Genomic DNA, 27,962 nt, shown 5'->3' with positions numbered 1-27,962 from the left:
AAGATGCCAGCTGAAGAGGGATATTCAGTGAGGAAATAAAAAGACTCCCTTGGTTGAAAGGAAAACGGTGATGGTGTTTCTAAAAATAGTCTGTAGAAAGCGATATTTTTTTTTCCTTTTTCTTTTTGCCCAGTGAGACTTTTTTACTGGGATGGGGGAGGATGGATGGGGAGGGGCAGGGGAAGAGGCAAGAGAAAGTTTCAGAAAAAAAAAAAAAAGAGTTGGAGTTCTGAAAAACCTTGTTCCTACTGGTAGACAAACTTACAAGACCAGCACAACAGAAAAAAGTTCGATTTTTTTTTTTTTTTTCCCCACTACATTAACAGGGACGCAAGTTCTGGAGGAACAGAAAGCAGACCATATGTGCAATGCTAGTATCTGTACATTACATAGAAATTGTTTGCTTTTCTTTTTCTGCCACTAGTTTTTCTCATCCGTTAATACAGCAAAATGTAAAATATGCCTTTAGCACAGAATTCTAGGATTCCCTTCCACCTCATTAAATTTTGTGTGCTCCCGCAGCCAAGGGGAGGCATGAGTGATCGAAACCCATGATGTGATCCGGATTGCTAAGAAAAGAGTTTTGCTACCTTGGTTTTTGTGCAGCGCTCCCACCTAGATGCGTCATTGCTACTAGTTTCAAATGCACATTTTTGGCCTTTTATTATATCTTCTTTTGCCTTTTGTGTGTGTGTGTGTGTGTGTGTGTTTGTTTATTTTCCCTCTTAAATCAGGTCCTTGGCATTAAGAGCAACATAGCATCAAGGATTGTTTTAAAACAACGCGGCATAACTTGAAAAGGCCACAAAGTGTGCCGTTATCTATCTCTTTCATTAACATAATGAAGTCTGTCTGAAGGGAGGGAGGATGGGGGACAAAAGAGATGGGGGCTGCAGTTACTGTCCTCTCCGGGCCAGCCTAAAAATTCCAGTAAAAAAAGTCCGAGAGTTTCCTTTCAAACAGTGTGAAGATTTAGGAGTACACACAATATTACCACTGCTTGGATTAACTCAGACCAGTAAACTGAGCATTACGGAGGGGCTTTTCGCTGTCTCTTTGCTGAATTTTTGCTGCATCTTCTATAGACTAGTGACCAAGTGAGCGGGTCCTTTCACGTTGGTGTCTGGGGGGGTTCCCTCTTTGTTTGGTGGGACTATGAAACCGTCGCTGCTGCCTCGACCCAGCTGGTAGTAAGTGTGTAGCTGATGGACGTGGTTCCTGGATCCGAGGTTGGGCATGCTTTTGTAGTACACGTCATCGGCGTCACCACCCCCGCTTTTGGTCAGTGGGGGGTCAGTCTGGGTGCTGGCAGTGACACATTCGGTCACAGGCATGCCGGCCAGTGCAGGCATACTGGTGTAGAGAGAATCCCTGTTGGGCGACTGGAGGTCGTCTGTGTGCTCGTTGGTCAGCAAAGGGAAAAAGCTCTCGCTGTTGTCTTGCGGGATGCGCCGCCGGCCATAGAGGTGCGGCTGATGGTTGTCTGCCGAGTACACCCGGGGGGGCAGGAGCGGGGCGTCTGACTCCTCGTGGATGAGCTCCAGGCCTAGGCTCTCCTCATGGGTGAAGGAGGTGGCGTCGTCCAGGACGATGGCATCGTCCTCACTCCTGCTGCCACCACCCACGCTGTTGACGAGTTTGTTCATCAGGTTGTGGCTCTGCTCGCTGGAGCACTCGTGGTTGTTCAGGTAGGAAGGGATGTAGTTGGAGGTGAGTTCCTTCAGGATCTTTTTCTCCAGGGCGTTCTCGGTGTGGTTGTACCCGCGGTCAAGGATTTGCACGCAGTTGCTGAGGTACTCGCCGCTGGCGATGCTGTAGCTGTTGCCGTGATTACCATTCAGTGGTAGAGTATCCGTGACACTTGTATCCCTGGCATTGTTCAGAAGCCCCTCTGAAAAACATCACACAAGAGAGGGTGACTTGTACAAACGGGACACTCACGCAGGACCTTGCACACTCAAACCCCCTTCCTATGCTGGGGCTTGGCAGGCAGGAGAGCGGTCGTGGCCAAAAGAGAAGGGTGCAGCTCCAGCTCACCGCTTTAGGGTCTTCCCACCGAAAAAAAAAAAAAGGAAAACGCTGTCAAGTACATGACTTGATGCGACAATAGCAGGTGGGAAGGAGTAACGTCTCCTGGCTGGTACCTCCTAAGGCTCTATGTATTCCTGAGGGAACTGAGTAATAGGTGAGCCTGGGCTGGTCCAAATATCCCTGGCTTCAGGTGCTCTGGAAGAAAAGAGCAATTCCTTGGAACTGAGGGCAAAATATTTGCAGCCTGGGTTGACCATTTGCCCAAACTTCACTTGGGAGTGTACCCTTCCTAGGAGAAAAAAAATAAATCTGCTCTCCCCTTGTGCTGGGCAGGCTGTAAGGAAAGGCGTAAGGCCTGAAGGATGAGATGTAGAGATTAGCAAGGCTGAGGTACAAAGTGCTTCCTGGCCCAGGGATTTTTGGGACAAGGCTAAACACCCTACCTCTCTCCGCATGAGGGCATGGCCAAAATTAGTTACTTGATACTGGCCAGGTGGGGATGAGGAAGTGCTTTGAGAGCAAGGGAGAAGAAAAACCAGGCAGATTAAGCTGCCATACTTTTTTGGGGTGTGCAAATGTGAGGATGTAGGAAATAATGTATCTACTTTTCATCTAAGGGCTTCAGGTGTTGCCGAAAACCAGCAAGCACCTCCCGGCAAGGCACGGCGGGTGAGAGGAGCCATTAGCCAACAACTGGTGATGAAGTGTTGCTCATACCATGCTTGGTACATGGCACGTGTACCTTCTGAAAATACATGATTTGGTCTATATCTGCATGGAATAGTTGCTGCATGGCAATGGTTGGCAAGAGCTACCACAGCATTTCTTCTTGCTTTTTGACGAAATAACCCAAATGTGTTGGTCACCTTTTAGGTTTCTGAAGCTAGGGTGCTGCCATATCCTGGGTTTCCCAACAAATGAGAGAAATGTGCCAAAACCACCCAACCAGCCATTGCAGACATAGAACAAAGCCATCGATTTTCATGTTGGAAGCCTTCCAACCGAGCCACAATGCTTGGGGGAGAAATGAAAAGGGAGTGTTTTAAGGCGGGGGGACCATATGTAATGGGTAACAGCGACAAGAGCATCTGTCTGATGGTGACATCAAGGGACCTATGCATTAGGGCACCGAGCGCCCCTCCTGCCGCCAATGCATAGAGCTGAGGGAAATCAAATGGAGGCATCGCAGGTGGAAAACAGAGTGGGGTTTGCAATGAAACACACCACATAAAAATGCCATGACCTCGCAAATAAAAATGTGAAAAAAAAAAAATCTTACACACAGTTATATGAGAAACTATGCTGGGTAAATAACACCACAAAAACGGGAAATAAACAAAGAAAGCATCATCTAATCTCATCTATATATATATGTACACACATATATATATACACACACGCATACACATATATACACATATGTATATTCATACTCTTTCAATTTCAAAATTGTGAGATGGATTTCCTTTATTAACTATGTCATCTATATGTGACGCAATAAAAGTGAACTAAAAAAAAATTACATTTGATATGCAATGTTTAGCTTTACTCCCATACTTGTCTCTCTGTAGGGCTCTAAACGACAGCATGAAGAAAAGGAAAGAAAAAACAACAAGTAAGCATACAGCGACAGTAGGAGAAACATGAGTAAAAAGCAAATTGATGATATGCAGAAAAGAGAGTTAACCGAAATAATTTCCACTTCCCAGAATACATGAATTTGTTACATGGTTTATTTCAGGTTAAAAATATTGACATTTTAGACAGAAAAAACATTTTACACGCAATATCCAATAGACTACAGTTTCATAAAAAAAAAAAATTATCACATTTAAAATGTTTTCCAATGCCATTATAAAATGTTCATTGTGCAACACAAATCCAGAAATAACGCCTGGAAATTTCAGAAAAGTCTAAATCTGGTAATGGTCATGCTTGAAAGGACAGGCACTGTCAACGTCACTTCCAAAGGCTTAAAATGAATTGCTTTACTTAAGTTATAATAACCCCTGGCAGTTGAAACCAAAATCCGTTTCCTTCCTAAAAATGTTTTGCCATCCGTCCTTTGCGACAGTGCTTTGTAAGAGTGCGACTTCGCACATCACGAGGCTGCCTGAGTTTCACAAACTTTGGTAAAGAAGCTTTGCTTTTCTGCTCTTTTTTTTTTTTTTTTTTTTAACCAAACACTACATGGGCTTTGTGACAAAAACGTAGGAGGAATAGGAGGAATGGTATGTCAAGTAATGGCACTGCTAGATGAAGCTATTGATTGAGAAGGAAGGGTTAAAAAAAAGGTTTAACAAATGCAAAGATGAGATTCTTAGGGACATGTTTTAGTGCCAGTGTTGGATTAACACTTGGACTCGATGATCTTGAAGGTCTCTTCCAACCAAAACGGTTCTCTGATTTGGCTTGAGCCAAGAGGGTATTTTAAAATACAAAAGTGGGGAGAGGGAAAGGAACAGGTAGACCAGCTCAGGCCCCAGGCTTCTTAGAGCATTCTGTCCCTGTCAATGGCCAGTGCCAGAACTGGTAGATGAAGGTACAAAAAAAATTAATGGGGAAGGAGTGAGCTGGATGACATTGGCTAGCGATGCCCTCACCGCATGTTTACCCCAGCCGAGGCGCTCCCGGTGATGGCGACACCATTGACTTTTACAATGCACTATTCTGGCTCAGCATCCCAACGTCCCAAAGAGCCACCAAGGCCATCAGGCTGGGTTGGCTTTGCTAACCTTCCTTTCTGCTGCAGGATCTCCTAATATTCTCATTTTTTTAATCGTCTAGGGATGATTTCCAGTTTGTAAAGCAATAGCTATACCACTTTGACAGTCAGTAACTAACTTGCAGCATCCTGAAAAGAACTGGGTGGGTTCTGCTCCCCTGAAGTCAATGGCAAAACCCCAGTGGCTTAAATGGATCAATACTGGTCCCACTGGTCTCCGGCATCTCCCACAGATGAAGCCAGTGTAGGATTCTCCATTTTCCATCTGGCTATAGCGCTTGCAAATCAATCAAAACCACTATTTTTGTGGAATAGAATGCTGTTAAGCTCAGGTCACTGTATCAGAATCTAGCCTTAAGAAGCAGAAGGACGCAAGACTATTAAAATGCTTGTAAAACCTTTTTCTGTCACATTTCCACCCAAATCACTTTGGTTTGGTTGAGGCACCCATACCTGAACATGTTCTCTTAAACCAGATGCTGACCCAGAAGTACCCGCTGCCACCTGATTTAAAAGCTCTCCAAATCTCAATATTATCATGCAAGAAACCATACTGGGTGTCAAAGCTCATTTTGACATTTGTGATATGCTAAAGTTCTTAAAATTCTAAGAGTTTCATATTTAACAGTAGCCCCTTTTGAAAAAGCGTTAGTGGAAACAAATCGCACGAAGTTTAGGAAATTAATGAAGAGCAAAAAGGTCAAACATGCGTGCTTTGAATGAAAATGCCCTAGTGATACAGTGCAATATCTATTGTAAAAATACACTGCCATATAGCACGATGGGGGTTTCACTGCTTGCATTATAGCCATGATTATATCCCCTCCCTGACAGATCCTTTACTGGGAGGGATGCCCCCACTGGGAGCTTGTGCTTGAATGCAGCATCACTCTGCAATGGTTCAGCCACCTTTCAAGCAAGCAAAAAAAAAAAGTTTTTAAATCCCATCTGCACCCCTCAGCTCCTCCTAGGGACCAGCTTAAACATCAGCTGACAAACAGGGTCCTGTCCCCTCACCCAGATAAACATGTTGGTGACAACAGACTGATTCCTACAATGAAAATCTCCCTTAGGTACAACTGACTTTACCTCTTTATTTTCCATTGCCAAAAGGAGAATATGAAAGAGCTTCTCTACACCTTGTTCTTTTTTTTTTTTTTTTGCACATAGAAAATGCATTAATGCAAACGGCAAAATATTTCTTACAATATCTAAGCTCTGCTCTTTGAAGCTGACCTATGCTCCTCACTTCAGCATTCATTTTTCTTAGGGATCAAAGGCAGTTTTGCTTTATTTTGCACCCCCCTTTTTTTCCCCCCTGCTGACCACATTTTTCTATGCCATTTAAAACGAGAGCAGCTTCAGTGGCCAAGGCCATTTCAGCTTCACTTACCTTCAAGGGTGTTCCTGCTTCTGAAATAAATGGTTTAACAAGGAAATGTGCTGACAACAAAGACAGGGATGGATACATCTGACAAAATATACGCATGAGACAAAAACAATACAAAAGCAAAGAGATTGAAAAAAAAATCCAAATCAAACCCACTATGAACGCTATGAGTGGAACTGATGAGGGTCTGTCAAAGCAAACTTGATTGTTCATGGAAAAAAAGCCTTCAGAAAATGGAAAGATGCACTGAAATAAAAGGAAGGAGAGGGGATCTTTTTTTTTTTTGTGCCCAGTTCAGAAAAATCCCAAAGTGTGTGTGCATGGGGAGGGGAACAAAACAAAAATTAAAAAAAAAAAAAAAAAAAAAAAGGAAGAAAAAAAATAAATGGGCCAAAATAAGCCACAGAAAATGGAATTCTCACTAGCAAAAATAGAGAGAAACTCCAGCACACCTTGTGCGTTGTACATGCTGACGGAAGGGTTGTTATAGACCGCTGATTCCCCGAGTAATGTATTATAAGGGTTGTTAGTGCCATGAGGACGAAGCAGAGCATTGGTTATAAGATGATTAGCCATGGCTCCTGGAGCAGCCCAATAGAAAGACAGAGAAAAACAAACAAACAAACAAACAAACAAAAAAGGTCAATCAGGCAAATGTGGTATTAAAAAAAAGGGAAAAAAGAACATTCAGAATGACAACAGTTGAAATAGTCCTGATTACGAGCAGCCAGCTAATTAGACTCAGAAAACTGTATGCCACTAAAGCAGCACAGATGTTACTGACAACGCACAAACCCAAACCGATGCAAAAGAAAATGGATCAGTAAGCAGGTAAGCTACATTTACGGTGGTTCCTCAGTCGCTTGGGGTGTAAGCAAGGCTCTGCCCACATGCTTGCTACAAGGAAAGAAAAGAAGATGGCAGCCTACACAATGCAGGGGAAGGAAAACTCTCTGGAAAGTGCCAAATGAATTAAATTAAAAAATAAATATATATATATATATATATATAAAATGACTAACAGAAAAGAAACCAGCACATTCAAGTCCCACTATGGGCTAGGATCTCTTCTACTAGTGCTTTGCAACACGTCTAAAATGCAGAATTCAAAAGAATGGATGGAAAAGGCAGCCTCTCTGAAGGCTCTCGGCACTGTCTCACATCTAAGAGGGTGAGTTCTGCTTTGGTTACGGCTCTTTTGTATTGCCTGGTGCCACCGCCAAGCACATCCACACCCACCCAAACCCACTCTTGAAGGTTACAGCACTGCAGTTCCAACCGGTGTTTACATCGGAAGTGAGAGTGGCTTCAGAAACACATGTTTCCAGATTCTCCATTTGCCCCACAAATACTTTTTCCCCCATTCCCAGTCCTCTTTGCTGTCGTTTCCCAGCACCCAGACAGTGGTTGTCCTCTCCCTTGGGTTTGTTCCTTAGAGTCTTAGACTTCTGCTTTACATGACTATCACGGCTCGGCAGGTGGCCGCCAAGACCTACACCTTGTCTTCCTATCGCAGGCATCAACCCATGAAGCTTACCTGACTGTCACCAACATCTCCTGGCTCGAACCCAAACCAGCATCCAAAAAGCCAAGCCCAATTCCAGCCAACCTTGCTGGGATGTTGAAGATATATATGCCTCAAGTGCAACTGGCTAGTACAAATCCCCTCAGCGGTGAGCTCTCTGAAAGCTCACATCCACTAATTATTTTTAAAAAAGCAAATATTGGCCAAAGCCAAGGCTAGGTGGAGGTCTCTGGAGCTGCCTTCTGTGGCGCTAGGCCTGGCTCCATTTCCCAGGATGGTGTTTCTCTGTGTCTCTGCAGGGAAAGGAAGGAGCAGCCTGGTTTCCTTCGTCCTTGTCACCTCCCTCATCCCCCTTATCCTTCCCAGCCCCAAGTGGACGGCATTAGCATGTCACTTCATGGGCCTTTGGAGCGCAGGGACAAAGTGGAAGGTGGCACTTATAAGAGGGCTGCATGCCAGGGAGGCTCCTGAACACATGCAGCGGGGAAAAAAAACAACTTGTCTTCTCTCACCTGATATCTTTGGCTATGCTGATGGCAAGCAACATGAGCTGCTGTATTTGGAAATAAGGAAATAAAGCTGCCTCCTGTAAGAACATTATAAGGAACATTATATGAATGCTTAACTAAACAACCTTGAATGTAACTAATAGGTAAATCCTTGCTTTCTGGTAATGTATTTTCCATCAATCTGGCATGAGACAGTAGGAAACACTTCTCATGCTAGTTTTATACCAGTGTGAATACTAAGCTCATTAGAATGGTTTCTGCTTTCGTAGAATCATTTAGGTTGGAAAAGACCTTTAAGATCAACCAGTCCAAACTGTTAATCCAACACTGCTAAGTCCACCACTATGCCATGTCTCTAAGTGCCACATCTCTGCGTCTGTTCAATCCCTCCAGGGATGGTGACTCCACCACTGCCCCGGGCAGCCTGTTCAAGCGCGTGACAACCCTTTCCAGGAGGAAATTGTTCCCAATATCCAATCTAAACCTCCCTTGGCAGAACTTGAGGCTGTTTCCTTTCATCGTGTCACTTCTTAAGTGGGAAAAGACACCAACACTCTCCTCACTATATCTTTTAGTCATGCTGGGTCATAAAGGATTCAAAAAGGGACTCACTTTTATACAGGTAACAGGAATAGGCAGAGTTAATACGATATAATCCTCCCATTTCAGATTTAACCCAATCTCCAAGTCAGTGCCTATGAGATTTGATATGGAGGAGAAGAATATACCTGCTGCACAGTTCTGAATGCTTTTGCTTGAGGCACTTTAAAATGGTAACTGCTAGAAAGAGCATCTTACTCAAGATATCCCCACTCTCATCTTGTCTAGCAATGCCTGGCATGCAGGAACAAGCTGATCCTGCCACAGCCGGGCAGGTCAAGCTTTTCTGCATGGAGGGATGCTCTCGCTGTGTGAGAAGGGACAGATCTGTGCCAGCATATAACGCTTCATTTGCCTGCATTCAGCAGGGCGATGGGCTCTGAAGCGAGCTGAATTCACACAAACCTGGCTCTTCCTGGGTCCACAAACCAACTTCTAAATGCATGACTCTGGCTAGAAACTTCGCAAAAGCTGAAAATACAGAGTAAGTCATTTTTGGTCTCGGGGGTATATAGAAGAGGATGCTTGGTATAAAAAAACCGCCACCCATTCCTGTATGCAAAAATACAGCATCCTCTGCTCTCCTCTCCCTTGATTTCTGTGAGTGTTAGGATTTTTTCAATTTGCTGATCAAAATGCCACTTTTGATGGCATTGCTGAGTAATTCTCCTGATGCAAATCTGAAAAAAAAAAAAAAGCTATCACTTTCAGATACTTTTCAACACTTTCACAAACCCAGCCGTGCTCAAGTGCTCTGCAGCAGGTACCCAACATGGCAGGCTGGCCGTGACAAACTTCACCCTCTCTGCAGGTCACAGTAAATATAACCTTTGTCATCTTAAAACCAAAATGATATACACCTTGTATTTGCTAATTTAGGGTCTTGTTTCTCCCGGGCTGCTTTAGTGCTCCTCAAAGGATGCTGAGAGAAAAGGATGGCATTCAGGCTCCAGATAAAATAATAATACACCAAACAAATTCCCATTATTGGGTTTCTCCTTCCCAGGAGGGAGAGATAAAAAGGTAGCACCAGCCATACATTTAAGTATCATCCTGCCTTTTTCATAACATTTTATCATTGCTATAGCAACCAATCGGGTTGTTATGAAGAGTGGATTAGGTCTGCAGATGAGGGACGAGCAGAAGGAGCAGGTGGACTACCAAACTATGAACCTGTTTTGCATGAAAATGGCCTTGGTAATAAACAGCCAGCAGAAACTTAACAAAGCAAGCATGGGATGGAAGTGGCACGCACTCAGAAAATATCATGATGGAAAGCAAAGAGGTTTATTCTGCAGCCCCGTGTGCTTTCATCATCTGTGGCATGACAGCGATTTCTCCCAACAAGTCACACTGTCCTGTATCATTCTCGCTTCCCTACATTTCGGTGATAATGCTCCCTATGCAAATCCTTCCTCTGACATCTTCTGAAGCACCTGAGCCCAGCACACAGCCACTACTCGTTATTTGCTTTATTTTGGGTGATAGCCTTCAACTCAGCTGTGCTGAAATGCCTTCAGTTCTGCTAGTTGAAGATGCCCTACCGAAAGCAAATGCAACCTGCTTCCAAAACCTTATCTTGCTGTGTCCATGTGGGATCATGAATGTGGGGTTGGGAAAAAAGACGGGGCTTCAAACCCACATGTTCAGCTGAGCATCTCCTTGTTCAATGAGATAAGATGATCAAAACCAGCAAATATATTTAACAGCAGGATAGTCATCTTTGAAAAAATATCCCCTACGATTACACAGGTACAACTACAGCCCCAAGTCTCCTTGTTTCCCCTGATATTTGACCAAAGTCCAGTACAAAACAAAGCTGTCAGGCCAGCTCTGATATCCAAAATGACATTCAAATTAAGGTTTTGGGCAATGCCAGTGCTTGTTTTGAGTTTTCTTGATGCTGGAAACTGCTGGGTAACTTGCAGATGTTTGTGTCCCTCTCATAGCATCGGGGACCATTGTGATCCAAGGACTGAAGATCCAGCCTTTGTTAAAGGATATGAAAGTGTTTAACAGTCTAAGAGGAGGCACAGCCTGTGCTCAGAGAGTAGGGAAAGATTTGGAGGGTTGTGCATTTGGCTTGCAAACTGAGAAAACCTGCTAAGGGAAGCCAACCAGGACAAGGAAGAGGAAAATCACACAGTTTTTACCGTCACTGCAACAACACACAGAGGATTCAGATCACTGTGTTTATCTCCATTGTGTGCCTGTGAAAGCAGGTATCATTTTAATGACCACACAACTAAACGGTACATTTTTCTTCCCTAAGACAGAAATTGATGTCCTTGATGCAGAATAACACTGAATGTAGAAATAATGTTTTGGAAGAGCTTGGTGTTATGATTGTAGAGGAAAACTGCACCATGTTAAACGCAAGTATGATTTACGCACTTGCTGAAAGCAAAGGTTGAAAATGCTGATAACAAGCACGTGTGGCCAGACTCCAGATTGTATCATTCAGGAACAAAGATTCAATTAAGTTTTTGCGGGCAGCTGGCTGACAAAGCCCCACAAAGGCATTTAAGCTGACGTGAATCATCTATATCGTCTACTCAACAACAGTTTTGCTAAGGAGAACAGATCAGTTGACAAATTTCATCAGATGAACTAGTGAATCAACAAAATGCTTCAAAAATGTCCATACAAAAATCAGTTTTCAACTTTTGTTCAAAAAAAGTGGTTTCTCTGAAAGCTGGCTGGGACTTTTCCTTATGATGTCACTATTTCATAAGAGTAGAAACAGAAATAAATAGCTTAGAAAAAGCACATCTTGAGTCATAACAAAATGTTTCATTTCCTCTGACCCAGCGGTTCCAAAATGTAGTTTTTCTTGGGCTTTTTTTGGGGTTTGTTTTCAGAAGACAGAAACAAAAGCATGTACCACTATGTCTGTACATCACTTAGCATTAACTTACTTATTCCGCTTTACTCCTGGGGAAAGCAAATAGATTCCAAGTAGGTTTGCACAAGTCAAAGCTCTCGTCTTCATTGTGACTTTCCCTACTGGCATTCAGTAGCGTCCTTTTCTGCGTTACAGGCAACGTTTTTGAGTATTTAAAGAATCCTGGTCTTCCACGTGCTCCCTTGCAATTTATTCCAACAGCTGATGCAATTATGAAAAGTGAAATAATACATATTTGCTGGAGGACAACAGGTATTTTCAATATTTTTCCTGGTTCCCTCCAACAAACGCTCTGCTGTTTAGATTTATTGAGCTGTGTTCTTATAATAGCCAACAGGATTCAGCTAATAAACTTCAATAAACCTCCCTATTAAATTTCTCTCAAATAGGTTTGTTGTCACTTGCAGCATCTAATCTATTCATTGAGATGCTATTAATACTGACTGCAGCGAAATGGAGTTTCAGCAAATGAGGTTGTTAAGCTCTGGGCCATCTTCTGCCAAATGAAACATTCGGTGTTCTTATGCTGAGAAAGGGGTGGGGATAGTATTTCTTTGTCCCTTTTTTACACTCATTTTCTTCCGCAATATTTTTCAGATGACAAACTGGATTATAATCTGGAGGTCACATTCAATACACACAGCTCGTGTGTTTATAAATATATACTATTTATAAATAACTCCCTGCTCATCGATGCCTTCTCAACTACCTGGAACAGAAATGCTGTCCCAGGACAGGACATTTTTTACCCCTTTGACCCCTTCCAAGGGTTTATACCTCTCTGTACCTTGACTATACAAATGTGCATTATCCCCTGTTGCTCCTGTTTAAGCTTATTTCTTCCTAGCCCTGAGCTGTTACCAAAGACAGGTGAAAATGGGACCACACTTATCGAAATCTGTACAAGCAGCCACACTTTTTTCTTCCATCTTCCCAGTCACCATATTAAGATTGCTCTGCAGCAATACTCAGCTGGATCTAATACTCCCCAAAGCCTGCTCTGATTTCAGAAATTGCCTTGCCCTTACTTTTCTTCGTTAAATCTGATCCACCTAATGACTGAACTTCCAATTATATGGCTGCCAATCCAAAAATCAAAGCCAGCTCATAATATCTCCCAAAGGAAGAATGCCACGTCAGTCACTGAAATCACCGCAACAAATCTCAGCTCGCTCAGTCTCAGGCAGCACAGAGGCAAAATAAATGAGAAGGCAATCGACAGTGGCGTTGATTTTGCACTTAGGCGGAAATAGGAGTTCAATTCCCAAAGTTTTAATCCTCAATAAAGAAAATCATAATTTTCCTGGCATAAAATGTATGGCTGATTGAAAAAAGAAAAAAGAGGGGAGTGAAAAAAGGGAGAGCAGAGGCAATTCGCTAGTCCAAAAGGACGATGAGTTTCCTTTACAAACAAAAAATATCTGGAATTTCTCCCTACTTCATATGTAATTATCAGGATTGTTCATTTTGAGGTCAGATGCTGACATTTAGCCAAACCACCAGGCGCTTAAGAAGGCCATGGAGATTTCTATCTTGCAAACAGCAATCCCTCCTAGCTGACTCGCTGCAACTGCATGTGGACTTCTCCATCCAAATAATCCAAATACATCACAAGGGGACCCACCTAGGGTATCCATGGGGTTGGGGGCTCTCAGGGGACAACATGTGTGGTCTGTAAGGGTTACAAGAGGGAAGAGAAGCAGCAGAGGGGCACAGGGGATGAAACCAGAGAGCTTCATGGCAAAAACGCCAGTGGTGGCGAGATGGAGAGGTAAAGGAACAGCCGGGACCAAAAAGGAATAGAAACTGAAATTGCTGGGACCAAAAAGGAATAGAAACTGAAATTTTAATTAAGCACACACACCTCTCAGCACTTTGCAAAAAAATGGAAAAGTGGGAAACTCTGGGGAAAAGTGTTGTGCCTTATATTTAAAGCAAGGACAATGAAGAAATGAGATATACACATCCGCAGATGATGGTCCCTGAATGGTCAGAGGGACCGCTGCCCCTACCAGGGCCACACCAGAATCAACCTTGAGAAGTTCCCTGCATTTATCTCCAAGAAACCCTGATTATGACTGGAAACAGAGCACAAAACATCTAAAGCATCTCCTAGGAGACCTCTGATTGAGCCAGACTCACCTCTTGCTCTACATATCATGCAGTGATGGTACTCATAGAGTAAAGTGTCTGTGGGAGATAGATGCTTTTCTTTAGCCAAATCATTTTTGCTCACCCCACCCCCCCACCACACCAACAAAACAAAATAAATTCTTTTATATTCAAGAATACTCTGATGAGTTTCTTCTACCTGTAGGTGCATTTGTGAACCAGGAAAACAACTGCAGGCACCTTGGATACCCTGGGATTCTGTGGCACTGAACCTGCCTATCCCAGTGCCACAATAGGAATAAAAAGAAAAAAAAAGAAGCAATCTGGCAAACTTGAAAATGCGTTTAGAAATTACACAGGTCCACCACTAACTCTGCCTGCTGACATGTACATTCATACAGCCACAACTGGAAAAGAAAAAAAAACCCAGACTGTAAAACCATTGCTCTGAAAGATGTGAGATGGAAACTTCGCAGGAGAAACGGGGGCACTGTTTCCTGCCAACTGCAAACAGAAAACAAACAGGAAGAAATCAGAGAAAAGTGTTTATGCTCTAGTATCTCTGAGCCACAAGAAGAACCACAGGTACTACTCAGAGTGGGTTTGAAGCATTTAGGCAGATGGTGAGGGATCAGTTGATGGTGCCCTCTGAATATCCTACCGAGATGAGCCGAGGTGTTCCCACCTCTCCCAGAGCTTGCCTGCATGGTATTTGCTTTACAGGCAACGTAAATTCAGCAGGAATCCAGTGGTCACACTGGTCACATCAATCCATCAAGGAGTGAACGAGCATCTTGAGAAAGATTGACACACAATAGGAGCATTTCCACAGTCCAAATTTCCCCCTGCTTTCTGCTGTCTCTGGGCACAGACAACAAAGGGTCAGCATTGCAAATGGGTTGTAATAAGCCCAGGGTAATCTTGATTTTCCTTTTTCAATTTTACTCTTTTTTTTCTTTCTTTCTTCTTTTTCTCCCTGCCCCACCATCTTCTGCCTGTCTCTCTTTTCCCACAGCTCTCATCTTCTGGAGTGATGGTTTCCTATCAAAGGCAGAATTCCCCTTCTATTTTGTTTTCTACATAACTGCTTCTTAAAAATGCAAGCTAATATGGCCACCTGAAGATAATTTAAAACTTCACCCACCCTCCCCGCAACACAAACAGTCATCCCCGCTGAGTTAACAGTGTGGAGATGATTTCAGCCTGGAAATCACAGCTTAATTGTATTTTTGGGTGGGTGGGAGGAATTTGATGGGAGATTTCATTTAGGAAACAATCAGGTCTCAGTTGGGTTAGAAATCAGGATATTAATGTTCTTCATTTTAATTTTCCTCTTTGACTCAGATTCCCACTGTTTGAATTTGAGCTCAATTTGTTCAGTTCATTATGAAGAAATCCACATGAATTTGACATTAAACTGATTATCTCTGAAAACAGTAGCAATAAGTTCCCTTTTTCCTGTGCATGTTTCAGATTAAGTCTTTGTGGTGGATAGAAAAACACAGGAGAAAAATAATAAAGCAAAAGGAAATCAAGTATTTATTCTGGAGTGCTACTCAGAAGCTGAGATATTGAATGACACTTAAGCATCTGGGGAGAAAAAGCAAAGGACAGGGATAAAAAATACTCTAACTTCCATTTCCCATTTCAGCATGGGAAGAAACAGGGAGGGAACAAAGTTTTTCTAGCCAGGAGTAATACCTGGGGATTGGACTAGATGATTTCCAGACGTCCCTTCCAAATCCATCCATCCTGTAATTCCTTTCTAAACCAAGAAAATCTCAGGGCTTCTCGATGACTATATGATGGGGTGAGCACATGCTCCCTACTGAACAGACCCTTGGGGTCATGGGGATGAATTCAGATTTAAGAGTCACTATAAAGCTGTCAGAGGTCCTGGGCTCCAATCCTGCACCAGACTGCAGGGTCCTGACAGCATCAACAGGTCATAGTGGCTGTGATGATACCCCTGCCCAGCCCTGGACACGTCAGTGCATTTTCCTATAACAAGCACTGGCTCATACCAGCAACAAACTCGTCTTTGTCTCTGCCGCTCTTGAGCCTAACCAAAATAAGGAACTCTCTTTAATAGAGCCCTTCCATTTTTACTCTGGAAAAAGGAAATATATCTATATCAACTCCCTAACCTGAAAACCTGAAGGGTAACAAAGCATCATAGAGTTCACCAAGGTTTTTTTTTCTCTCCCAGTTGTCTCAGATCCAAAGAGAGACAGTAATTCCCATACCAAACAGACCATCCTGCATGCGTCCTTTTTGGACCAGTTTTTCAGCACTTCATCCATTCTCCTTCTGGAGGTATCTGAAATGGTTGTGTATATGTTAGGACTCAAGAGTGAGTATTTGTTTTCATTACTCAACATACTATGCCAGGCAAGTTTGGGGTTATGCTTGAAATTCCTGGTATGATAACCGAGATTAAAAAAATGTTACGGCAAATAACTTTGTGGAGAGGGGGGCTAAATAAAAGATAATCTGGAGCTGAAAAAAGCCACGATCAATGCTATGTCTGCTAATTCTGAATACAGTTACATGTCTAAAAGAGGGATGCACTAACACAGACACCATATTACAGAGTGATGCGCAGGAGCTTCATGGAGGAAGAAGACGGGATGGTAGAGAAGGATGGGGAGATTCTGGGGAAAAGGATCATTTTCTCTCTGGTTTAGAAAGGGGGCTGCTGCCTGAATACTCTGGGAAAAATACCAACATGCAATGAATGTTTAATGTGGAATAATACAAATACTTTAATATAAAAGATATCTAGGCTGGGAAGGCTGGAGAGAAACGGGTACACAAGCCTGTTGTATCAATGTTGGGCAGGAAGGCTACTAACCATCCAACTCAAGGGTTGCACTTGACTCCTCTGAGCTTCTGTTGCATACTTATAAATAAAATATTAACGAAACGGCCCTTCTAAAGTTTGATTTATGTATTAAAATACTAAGAGGCTGACAAGAAGTGTGAAAACCACATTGGCTTGCCAGTCTGTTCAGGCTGCAACTCTCTCTGGAGAAACTGAAAAAGACAACTCAGGCTCTAGGCAAAGCCTAACTCTTTCTTTTCATCTGGAATAAACGGGATAATGTGTGAAATATTTGGGGCCCCATGCAGTTGGGATTTCTGTTGATGTCAGGGGTATTTTCCTAGCAGAACTGACCACCTGCTGCTTTGAAGATGCTAACTCCCAAAGAAATATTTCCTCCTCTATGTTGCAGATCCTTCTGTCTACTGGAAAATAAAATAATAAAAGACCCAAACATGCCTCCTTGTGTGAAAAAGAGGGAAGAAGCACAACTTATTCAAGTCACTTAAGTGTCCCACCTTCCTTTCCAAAACAGTTATCAGGCTGTTTCTGTAGTCAGAGGAGAGATCCAGGCCCTTCGGGTGATTCACCTCCTCTGATGTTACACAAGGCAAAAAAGCTGGATGAGATCCACTTTGAAGATGCCTCCCCTGGTAGTTCATTTCCCAACTGACCTTTAAGTAACAGGCATATCTAGTGACAGGCTCTCATCACGCTGGGATGAAGACTGCCCACTTGAAACCTCTTCACAGCTTTCCCAATTTACAGTCATACTCTTTTCATTTGCACACACCAAAAAAAAAAAAAAAGCCTAAACCGATAAAGGAGAGATGTCTGTCTTCTGCACCAGCTGCAACAGGGGAGTAAATCAACTTACTAACTAAAGGAGAGAATGTTTCAGGCATACCACATTTTGGTTTGCAGCTGAGATGGAGTGACGGACGGCTGAGGGAAACAGTGGTTCTTGCCATAACCTTTGTGCAACAACTGACCTCCCTCTAAATTAGCCCTGGAGCAGCCTGGGTGCAGCTCTCCAGTCTTCAATGTGAAGACAGAGAGAGGTGCAAGGGCAGCGCATGTGGATAGATTAGGTATTTGCGGTAATGGCGATCAACAAATCTGCAGTGCAAAGGGGAAAATATTCTGGCACAAAAACCATCAGAGCGCAGCAAGAGAGAAAAGAATATCTCCATGTTAACCGCACTGCCTTCCCTTCTGTGCTGATTTGGGTGACATATTACAGATAACGTTCAGAGAACCGAATCGTATGCCCCTCGCTTGCCAGCACTCAGTAGCTGATATTATTAACAGGGCAGCACAAATCCTTCAAGCCTATCCTCAGGCAAAAGTTGCTCTAAAATGAGTAGGAATTGTAGGTGAATAAAGACTGAATAAGAACCAAAGTTCTAACTCCATTCTTGGTTGAGTTTTGCAGTCCAGCTGTCGGGACTGGAAGTTCTTCAGATTTTCACCATCAAGAGAAACCGCTGGGCCCAGTAATCCCAGTTCTACCCTGTCTTAATTCCAGCATCAACTATGCACATACACAAACCGGATTTTGGCATCCAGTTGCTCAGGGCCAAGCCATAAAATAATTATCTTGAAAGAGAAAGAAACCAATCTCCGAGGCTCTTTTTCTGGTATTCCATTACCGTCATTTTCCCGTAACTCCCTGAAAAAAAGACTTTTTTAAAAAAAGCTGTTCAGCTTTCCTCCCATGCCAGGCACCACGTTTTGTTTGGCACAGATGTTTCTGATAGCCTTTCCTCCGCAGACGTCTCTAAAGTTCACATCAGTCAGTTCTTCAAACTAGGTATATGAGCATCAACACAGCCGGTTTTGTTCCAAGCACACAGTTTTTCTTAATGTCTATGTTCTGCTGTTCATTTTTGCTAACTTTTTTTGCTTTTCCTAACTCCCTTCCAGAAATGACAATTCTTGAATATGTGTGTATAAAAATTTAAAAAAAAAAAAAAAAGTAACAATCAGTGCAAAACCTCCTCCCAGTTACTCTTGTGGGAAAATAGGGTCCAGTGCCATTTGGGCTGAAAAGGGGCAACCCATTTCCAACTTCTTAATACCATTGCAAGAGTTAGAGATATGAAAAAATAAGTTTATAATTACCTCTGTTGAGTGAAGCTGAACTGTTTATATCTCCGGTAATAAAGGAAGACTCGGACTGCTTTCGAACTGTGTCATTCCACATCCTACGAATCCGGCTCTGAAGAGGGATGGAACCACAGCAGGTAATGAATTTTCAGCCGCTGAAGATATTTTTCTTTCTGCCTCACTAAAGATGCCGACTAGCATGTCTGGTGCAGGACAAGACTTGTTTCCAAGCCAGCTGTAAGCAAGTGCTTGCTGTTTCACTACCTTGTGCGTACCAGACCCTGCCCGCCGAATCTCAGAACACAAACACCTATCTCAAATAAGAAAGGCATAATACAATTGCTGATATCTTAATTAAAAACAGCAATAGAAATCATATACGAGAAAAACCCAGACATGTGCAAGCTATGGCTTTACCAATATAGCACCAAACAATGAAAAAATAAATGCCCCCAAATGAATGATAAATGGAAGCACAATGTGACATGAGGCCCATGCACTTTTACGGCAATTGTTTTTTCACCTGGACATTTAATATATTGTATTTCTCTGACACAGTCCACTATAAAGTAATTATTCTGTTTCCTAAGTCAGAAAAAAAAAAGGATCTTCTGAGTGTTCCACCTTACCTATTCAAAAGTCAGGGATCAGATGGAACTTCATCCACTCTCCAAAACCTGTGTGAGGTTTCTCCTGACATTTCCATCCTTCCAAGGACAAACGTATGCACGCAAAATAATTTGCCTTGGTACCTCAAACCTGAGTTCTGTATTAATAAAACCAAAGGCTTTCAAATCAGCTACCTACATTACTGGATATAGTGAGTTTTGGACATTATTGATTACTGTGGGATTTGATGGCTCCCTAATCTATTGCTGTTATTCGCCCTGGGTAACGTCCAGACCTGCATAAATGCCAAAGCAGAGCTTTTGGGTGACATCTTGGAATCTGTTGGAAATAAATAATAATTGGCTCCAAGACATACATCGCAAATTACATTTTCCTGGGAGGTTATAAGCTGTTACTCACTGCATGTCTTTCATAATTTAATAGTGGAACTGTCATGTGTAATTACTTCCATTAGTAATACTGAATAAATTCATGTTTGGTTTCTATTGATGAAGTAAGCTTCTCCATTTTATATGAACTGGCTGTCCATAAATCTGTATGCACAAGTCTGCTTTGAAACTGCTATGTGCACAAACTGCACCAACCTGAATTTTTAGGTGACCACAGCAAAACAAATCCAGTAATTGAGTAAGATAATATGACCCTAATGGATTCTCCTAAGAGATCTATAAAATGAGGCAAATCGAATGAGGCGAGGGATTGATCAAACCACTGAAGGCCAGAAATCAAGCCCTTTCACTGGGAAGTCTATTGGAAGATTCTTGCAGTCTTTTTTTAGCAAGAAAAATATTTGGTTGTCATAGCATCATTCCTGTTCATTGCAATAGCGGTGACAACCACCTTCAACTTGTGATTAAAGGATGTACAGGGATGTAGCACAGCTGAGAAAATGCTCCCAGCTCCTGATGCCCATGGAAAGCAGGCAGGATAGCTCAGGTCGTGAGCACACTCTGCCTCTAGAAGGCAGATTTGGACTTTTTATTTTCACTGCATTTATTTAGAAGATTCTTGGAGGGGTGGCAATTGCCATCGCATCCTGAGGGAAGCTGTCATGTTGATTTGGGTCTGGGAGGGATGGAAATCTCTGAGGGCACACCAGGGAGAGCTCTAAGGCAGCTCTTCAGGCTCTGAGAGGGGTTTCACTCCTGACATTGTTGTGGCAGTGCAAAGCCTTGGCCATGGACAAGAAGTGTGGGTTACCTGTGAGCCTGTGGAATATCTTCCAGGAGTCCGTGACCCCGAGGTTTTTCCTGAGCCAATAGAGCTCTCTGTACTTTTCCCACTACAGCAATGCGTGCGCAGGCATTTTCCGTACTCTTTACGTACCTGGCCAAAGAAAGAGCAAGGGTGGTTAGTGGGCAGTTCCTCCTCCTCCACTCCCTTCCCACACTCAAAACAGCCCGCAATTTTTCCTAGGTGGACAACTCAGAAATGGCTGTCGGGCACTGGAACAGGCTGCCCGAGGCAGTGGTGGAGTCACCATCCCTGGAGGGGTTTAAAAGGCACATAGATGAGGTTCTCGGGGAAATGGCTTAGTGCCAGGCTAATGGCTGGACTCTATGATCTAGAGGGACTCTCTTGCAACCAAAATGATTCTGATTCTGCTGTTGCAGCATGTGGAGAAGAAGCATGTTCCACCTTGATCTCAACACAACCTCACCATTTACCATAAGGGACTTGCTTTTTTATGCAGCAAAGCTCCCTGTTGTTGACACTGGTGGGCTGTAGCTTCCTCTGAGGCACATCAAAGGAGCATGGGAGAAACTATAGATACAGTATTTATGACTGAAAATTAATACCCTCATCGATTTGATATAAACTAGCATCATGGCACATCAAGGTACTAAAAGAACCTCTCCTGGCATGGCACTAATTAAAAAAATTCTGAAAGAAACATATAAGACCTATTGATTTTTTTTTTTTTCCCAATTATTTATTGCAATCAAATTTGAATTTCGGGGAACCGGAATGCCACTAGCCCTAGATATTATATTCCCAGGGGTGGCACGATCCTGATTTTCCACAGCACAAGCTGGTTGTGTTTTAAATGGGCATCACAGTCCAACCAGGCTGACTCCTCACCTGCAGTAAAGCCATGCCACCTCCTTCACTTCAGTTGCAATTTTTTAATGGGCAACGATAACCCAGAAACCAGATGGGACAAGACTGAAAACGAGCAGACTGTCCTGAAAAGCCAAAAGCAGGTCATGCTGTCCATTGACAAAAAAAATCCCCACAAAACCCCAGGCATGTCCAAACCACCAGCTGAGATTCCTTGGAAACATGCAGTTAGCTGTGAAATTTTGCCAGACTGTCTAGAAGCATTTCAAAACTCTGTGAAACAAGCGTTTAAATAGGAAATTACAGCTTTTTTATTAGGCTCTTCCTTCAGTGCTTGAGATGAACGCAATACCACAAGTGCCCAATATGCTCAAGTGCCTAATCAATCCTTTGCTGAGAGAAAATAATTGAATTGCTTTAATTAGCCACCCACTGCTTGCCTCTCTGCAACTTTTTGCTGATTTTCTAGTCCATGAGAGATAGGAAAAGAAAGGATTTTTTTTTTTCCCTCCTCTCAAATAATTCCACCCCACAGCAAGGTACCAGCTCCATAAATCTCCATAAATCAGGAGCGACCAGAGGCATTGCATGCACAGCTCACTTGCAACAATAAATTTTGCTTGTTTTCATAGGCCAGATCTCCCTTCCCTTCCCTGTATAGGAAAATGTGGGAAACACCAAGAAACTGGGACCCAGATGTATCCATGTATAAATTCTTCCCAATATTTATACTGGATAAAAAGGCTGCCCTTTAAAACCAAGATGTGCATCAAAAATTATCAACTGACACACGCAGACTTGGAGAGCTTTGAATTTCAGTGAAGAATAAAATTGTTCTTAACAATATTTATTACTGATTGTCAGAGGCTTTTTGTCACCAATTTTGCTGCTAGGAACAGAATGTCTTACCTTTTTCTGGAGGACACAATGGAAAATGAATATAAACATTCCCTGCAGAGAATTAAATATGGTGAAGAGATAGGCCATGATGACTGTGCTTTCATTAATATACATGAGTCCGAATGCCCAGGTCAGTCCTAATAGGCAGAGTAGGGCTATTGCACCTATAACCCAGGACCTGTTAGGGGAAACAAAAAGAAATAAAAGAAATAAAAGGATTGGTTTTTCATCTACAAAAGGTGGCACACGTCTACAAGAAGGGAAAGCTTTGCCTGTGGTTTTGGCAAAAAGAGAGTATCAAAATGGGATTTTTGTCTTCAGGTTGGATGCAGTTTGCAAATCTTCAAGCTTGAGGAAATACATGGAAATGGAAATGTTATGAGCATGGGAATTTATCATCACCAAAGTGTATTTGCAATCACAAAGTTTCTTTTTTTTTTTTTATGTAAAAGCAGCGTGTATGTAAATGACAAGTACATGCGATTTCTACAAATGGCAGGAAAAGAAAACAACCAAAACGACGACTCTAAATGTCACTTTTTTAGTGCGTGCTGGTTTCACTGGGGCCAGCTGGATTAGCTGCTTTATGCCTAAAGCAAAGACACATCTATTGCTGTATTTTAGCTCATCTCCTATACACCTGTAAGTCAGACTAACAACTACTAATACAAGCAGATGGGCAAGTTTGCCAGATTGGCTGTGCAGAAGGATGCTCGTGTGATGAGGGGAAACACATATATACTTATAGGTGCTCACAAACCACCTTTTTATTTTTATTTTTTTTTTTTTTAGGCATTAAAAAGAAAACACAGCATTACATCTTCCACTGAAGTTTATAAAATACATATTATTTAACCACACAACCAGAAGAGCTCCCTAAGGCAACCTTTTAGTTAGGCAGTTCTTTAAAAATCACTGTTACATATGTAGCAGACCAAAACAGCTCCTCTGAAGCATTTCCAGTCAATCTTGCTAATAAATATTTAGTGTGATGCAAATTGGAAATGCACTCTCAAAATCCTTTGGAAAAGTAGCCGCTAGATAAAGTTTATAGCTTTAGCTGCTTGGTATATTTTTCTCCCTAAGATTCCACCATCAGTGAAAGCACATTATCATCTTAATTGCATAACAATAAAACAAACAAACAAACAAACACCCACCTTTTTTTTTTTCCCCCTTAAAAAAAAGAACAACACATTAAGTGGAAAACACTTTTTGCCCTTCTCCTCCTCTTCTTCTCCATAATTAAGTTTCCCATGTTTACAGAGACTTTTAAAAGTGATTTGGAGGGTATCAGAAAAATATTCCACTCCAAAGCACAGCTGATTCTTGAAACCAATTAAAGAGCCTTTGGCTGCAAAGGTGTGCAGGACCAAAATTAAAAAAAAAAAAAAGGAACCAAGCAATGAAAGAGAACATGGGAATGATGCTGCAAAAATGAACACCAAGGACTCTTCACCAGAAGAACAAACTGAAAATTGACTGGAAAGTTCATTTGCTTCTGTTTTGTGCTACTGCACTTTGCTTTTTGGTTGCTGAAGAAGAGGCATGGATGCCCTAAGGCATGTGATTTCTAGGCATTTTGGGCTTTCTTCACAGTTGTGGGTTTTATTTTGCTCTCTGTACAGACTTGCTGTTGGTTTTCACTTTTATTTTTTTTTAAATATAGTGCAATTTTATAGTAATCAAGAACTCAAGCCATCGTGTTTCAGTGCAACTGGAAATCAGAGATTTAAAATTATGGACAATTAGGTACCAACTAAGGAGCCAGTCTCCAGTGCACTGAATGCAGATTTGCTCCAATTAACCAGAATGGGAATCACAAGGATTTTACCACCATTCTGAAATTTTGCTTTTGTATTTGCGTTGCCACAAAGCACTTGCAGCGAGGGCTGGTACTGGTGTAACAAGTCTGCACCATTAAACTGGGAATGTTCACTTTGAATTCAAATAATGTCTAATCAAATATAAAGCCAATAGGGTGACAATCGACTGGCGATACATCTGCAGTATGTTTACTCTGCATGTTAGCTGTATGCCCGACCATTTTCCTGCACAGTTTGCTCTTCTGCCTCAAATGTGAATGACAGAAGCTTTAATGATTTTTTTTTTTCCCAATATTGATCTGACGGCTGGTTCACGGGACCAACACTGATAAATGAAATTTATCAGCCATTCAGGTCATTCTTACTTGATGAAGGGTCTGTTATCCTCATAGCTAAAGAATGCATAGGCATAAAGACAAGAATGCCAACATTAGAAATAGAATGACAGTGAGAAAATTGCTTTTTGCTTGTCCCCCTCCCATCTCCAACCCATCCCAGCATGATGTTGGCCAAAGCCCCCCCCACCAAAAGAGAATTAGGGATGTTTTTTACTCTGTTTGCTGCTATTCAGACCCTTGCAAAGCATTCCAGCAATCTGCAACAGCCTGTCTTCAAGGCAGCTGAAGGCTCTTGTTTCGTCTTTGCACAGACAAAACATGAAGTCAACACATTTGAATTACCTTTGTGCTTGAGGGTAATACTTCAGGAGCACGTCAGGAGAGAACCGACAAAAAGACCTGAGCAATTTGTACCCTATTTCCAATCCCATTTGGACATGGATGCACCCAGGACCCACTGCCCAAAACAAGCAAGTGCCTTGAGAAGTGAGATTTTTCAAAGAACATTTAACTCCCCAACACACCAAGTCTCATAAAACCTGTAGGATTTATGTCTCTTATACCCATCATGAAATACAAATAATTCCTTTTCATTTACCAGCTCAAGCGTTGTAAGAAGCTTAACGTTTGTGTTAGCAACAATTTGTACCTCACAAAAATTACTCCGTATTTTTTTTCTTTTTTTTCCCAGTAAAGTCTGTGAAACCTATCAGTGTTGCAGTAATATTGTGTCATTATCTGCAATACTTAGACAAGAAAAAAGCCTTGGAACAGCTTTAGCTCCTAGGAAAACAGAGCTTCTAACTGGAAAACTGAGATTATATTCACTAGTGGTACAGGCAAATAATAGTCAAAGCAGAAATCACGGGAAGACGAGCCTGAGCTGCTTAGATGTGAAATGCTTTCTCTGTCACTGATTTGGGTAAATTCTTCCAATTCCTGGCAGCAAGGAATTACCTACAAGAACAGTTAAGTTGAGGCAGGTGAGGCTTCATCCACCCCTGAAGAAATACCTTTCTCTACTGACTGCAGAGATGCCTTAGGGGGGCTTCATCTTTAAAAACTAAAGTTTAAAAGTTGATCTTTAGTGGCTTAACCTGCAAAATCTTACCTCCCTTGCATTTCTTCACAAACCCAATGATGGATAGTGGATGGTTGACCAATTTGTATAAATATCTAATTAATTTTCTAATCTTAAAAAAAGCCCTGACTTTACCTTGGGGCAAAGACTTCCTAAGGTTAATTACACATCATGTAAAACTCCTTCAAAATCTTATTTAAGTTACGTGTCTTTCCATTTCTCAAAGTACTTTCTCCTTCAGTGATGAAAAACGATTGTTCATATTACCTTCTATACTCCTGTGGCACTTCCAGACCAACACTTTTTTTAAAAAGTTGCTAAAATTAGGTACTTATATGCTTGTTTAGACACTGATAACCAAACACAGGGGCACAGACAATCTGCACCTTAATATTTCATGGTGCAAACCACTTCTGTGTATGCAGATTTGCAACAACTGGATTGCTATAGGCTTCATTTTTTTTTTTTTTTCAGAAGGAAAAGGCAAGAATTTACCTTCATGCATAGATTGGTCCTTAAAATGCTGCTAAACAGAGAAAGCCTGTTATCAAAAAGCAGTTATTCAGCTCTCATTTAAAAATAATAACGTTCAATCTTCTTACATTTGGAAAAGTTGGTGGTTTTTTTTTTATATTTAACAGAGTGTAGTTTTTTGAGCCACATTTAGAGTAAAATTGGGCCTTTAATAAATCCCTACATAACTAATCGACTTCAGGTGTTATCATACTATTCAATCCTTCATGGTCTTAACTTTACCTAACTGTAATTTATCACTATTTTGACAACCCAAAGTATTCTGCCATATCTCTGGTATCAGGAAAAGGCCTGGGCTCAGTAAGCACATGAACTCAGGCCCCAAAATATCATGGTTTGGCTAGTGAGCAAAAAAGGCCAAGTGAGTACACAGGACCATTAGTAGCTGTTACGGGTGATGAAACTCAAATAAAAATAGATGGATGATGTGCTCCCTCTAAAGCATTTGGAAAGATGCATGGAATTTATTTTAACAGGGAACAAATAAAGCAGGGAGACAGACGCTTCCTGCAGGTGAGCACGAGAGACACAAAATAGAGTGTGTTATTGTGTTGCCAATATGAGGCAATAGGGATATTTGTTTTATTTTCTGCCTCCCCCCCTCCCCCACCCTTTTTTTTTTTTAATTTCAGGGATTAGAAAAAATTGATTTATCGAACTGCTCCAAATCTCCAGGAAGGAGTTGGGAAGTCCAGCACTCCTGTGGTAAAGCAAACGGTTTCATTGCTAATCAGGGCAAGAGTGTCTTCGTGGCAAGAAAAATCGATGACGAGCAATAAAAGAGTGCTTAAAGGATTTTTGCTTTGGCGTTTCATGATGGAGTTATGGTGTCATTGGCACAAAGCCAGAAGTCTTCCCGATGGTCTTACTTAGTCTGCTGGTGTTCATCCCATGGCTTTCCAAGGCATCATCTCTAAGTCTTGGCTTTTTGGGCTCCTGTGGCCTCTTGGAGAGGAGGTGAACAGTCCCCTGAAGACCTTTGTGACCATCTTGAGGCTCAGGTGGCCTCTCAGCAAGCAAGCCCTGGCTTTCCATCCCTTGATGATCTGGAAAGGTCAGGGGATCCTGCCTCCTCCCGTAAGGGAGATTTTCTACAGATTCTAAGTTGCACCAGGAGCTCTGAAAATGTTACCCAGACAAATGAGGTCAAAACTCCCTTGATGATGCCCAAGCCCAGGATTCGGGGCGACCTACATCTGATTTTTTTCTGTCAAAGGCAAAGCATCATCCCTTTCCCCCTCAACTTGGCCGGGGAAGTCACGGCCCGCTTTCTGAGATTTGTTCTTAATTACTGCAATTGGAAAGAGCAATTCTGTTAAGCTCATCTCATTTTCTGTAAGTCATTAATTAACCTCAGAATTGCCTACCGTGTTCATTTCCTTCCTCCTCACTTCACAGAGGCACGCCATGATTATTCCAACCACACTAATGTGTAACCACATATCTGATTGTTTCCATACCGTGTGGATTCAGTGAAGCCTTTAGACACATTTGTATTATACAAATAGCAGCAGCATGGCTTGCTGACAAAAGACTTAAAATGTATGGCCTTTTAAAACAATAATCATGATTTATGGGTTCACAGAAAGATTTGAGGTATTTAATATCTTCCAGAACACTCTCTCAAATCAATAAACATTGATTGATTTTTTTTTTCTTTTTAAATATATTCAGGTTTTCTGCCTCCAAGGCACTCACAAGCTCCACACCTAGGCAAAACACAAGTGTGCTGTATCTTTTCTTAGTTAAAGCTTGCAAATACTTCATTTTGTGCCCCCTCTGAGTGATTCAGTTCCAGACCCTTTGGCATCACAAACTATTTCCAAGTTGCAGTGTTTTATGATTAAACAAAAATATCTCGA

General features: G+C 42.0%; 1 protein-coding gene across 17 annotated transcripts in view; it reads right to left on the bottom strand.

The window, feature by feature from the left end:
* Positions 1–1,079: 1,079 nt before the first annotated feature.
* ADGRL3 (adhesion G protein-coupled receptor L3) overlaps positions 1,080–27,962 on the bottom strand; it is a gene marked incomplete at its 3' end in the record, with an annotated part of 226,145 nt that continues 199,262 nt past the window's right edge. For 7 of the 17 annotated variants that reach the window (XM_080343267.1, XM_080343270.1, XM_080343269.1 and 4 more), the window contains 4 exons: positions 22,331–22,499; positions 20,561–20,686; positions 18,746–18,842; positions 1,080–1,891 (listed from right to left, as the gene is read on the bottom strand). In XM_080343267.1, coding sequence (XP_080199393.1) covers positions 1,080–1,891; positions 18,746–18,842; positions 20,561–20,686; positions 22,331–22,499 — 1,204 coding nt within the window. Of the gene's footprint in view, positions 1,892–3,554; positions 3,607–6,598; positions 6,728–18,745; positions 18,843–20,560; positions 20,687–22,330; positions 22,500–24,512; positions 24,540–27,962 lie in introns of all 17 variants that reach the window. The other 10 variants (XM_080343265.1, XM_080343266.1, XM_080343261.1 and 7 more) reach the window with 7 other exon arrangements.

Source organism: Nesoenas mayeri (assembly GCF_963082525.1).
Source record: "Nesoenas mayeri genome assembly, chromosome: 4".
NCBI lineage: Eukaryota > Metazoa > Chordata > Aves > Columbiformes > Columbidae > Nesoenas > Nesoenas mayeri.
This window is presented reverse-complemented; position numbering and strand designations above follow the sequence as displayed.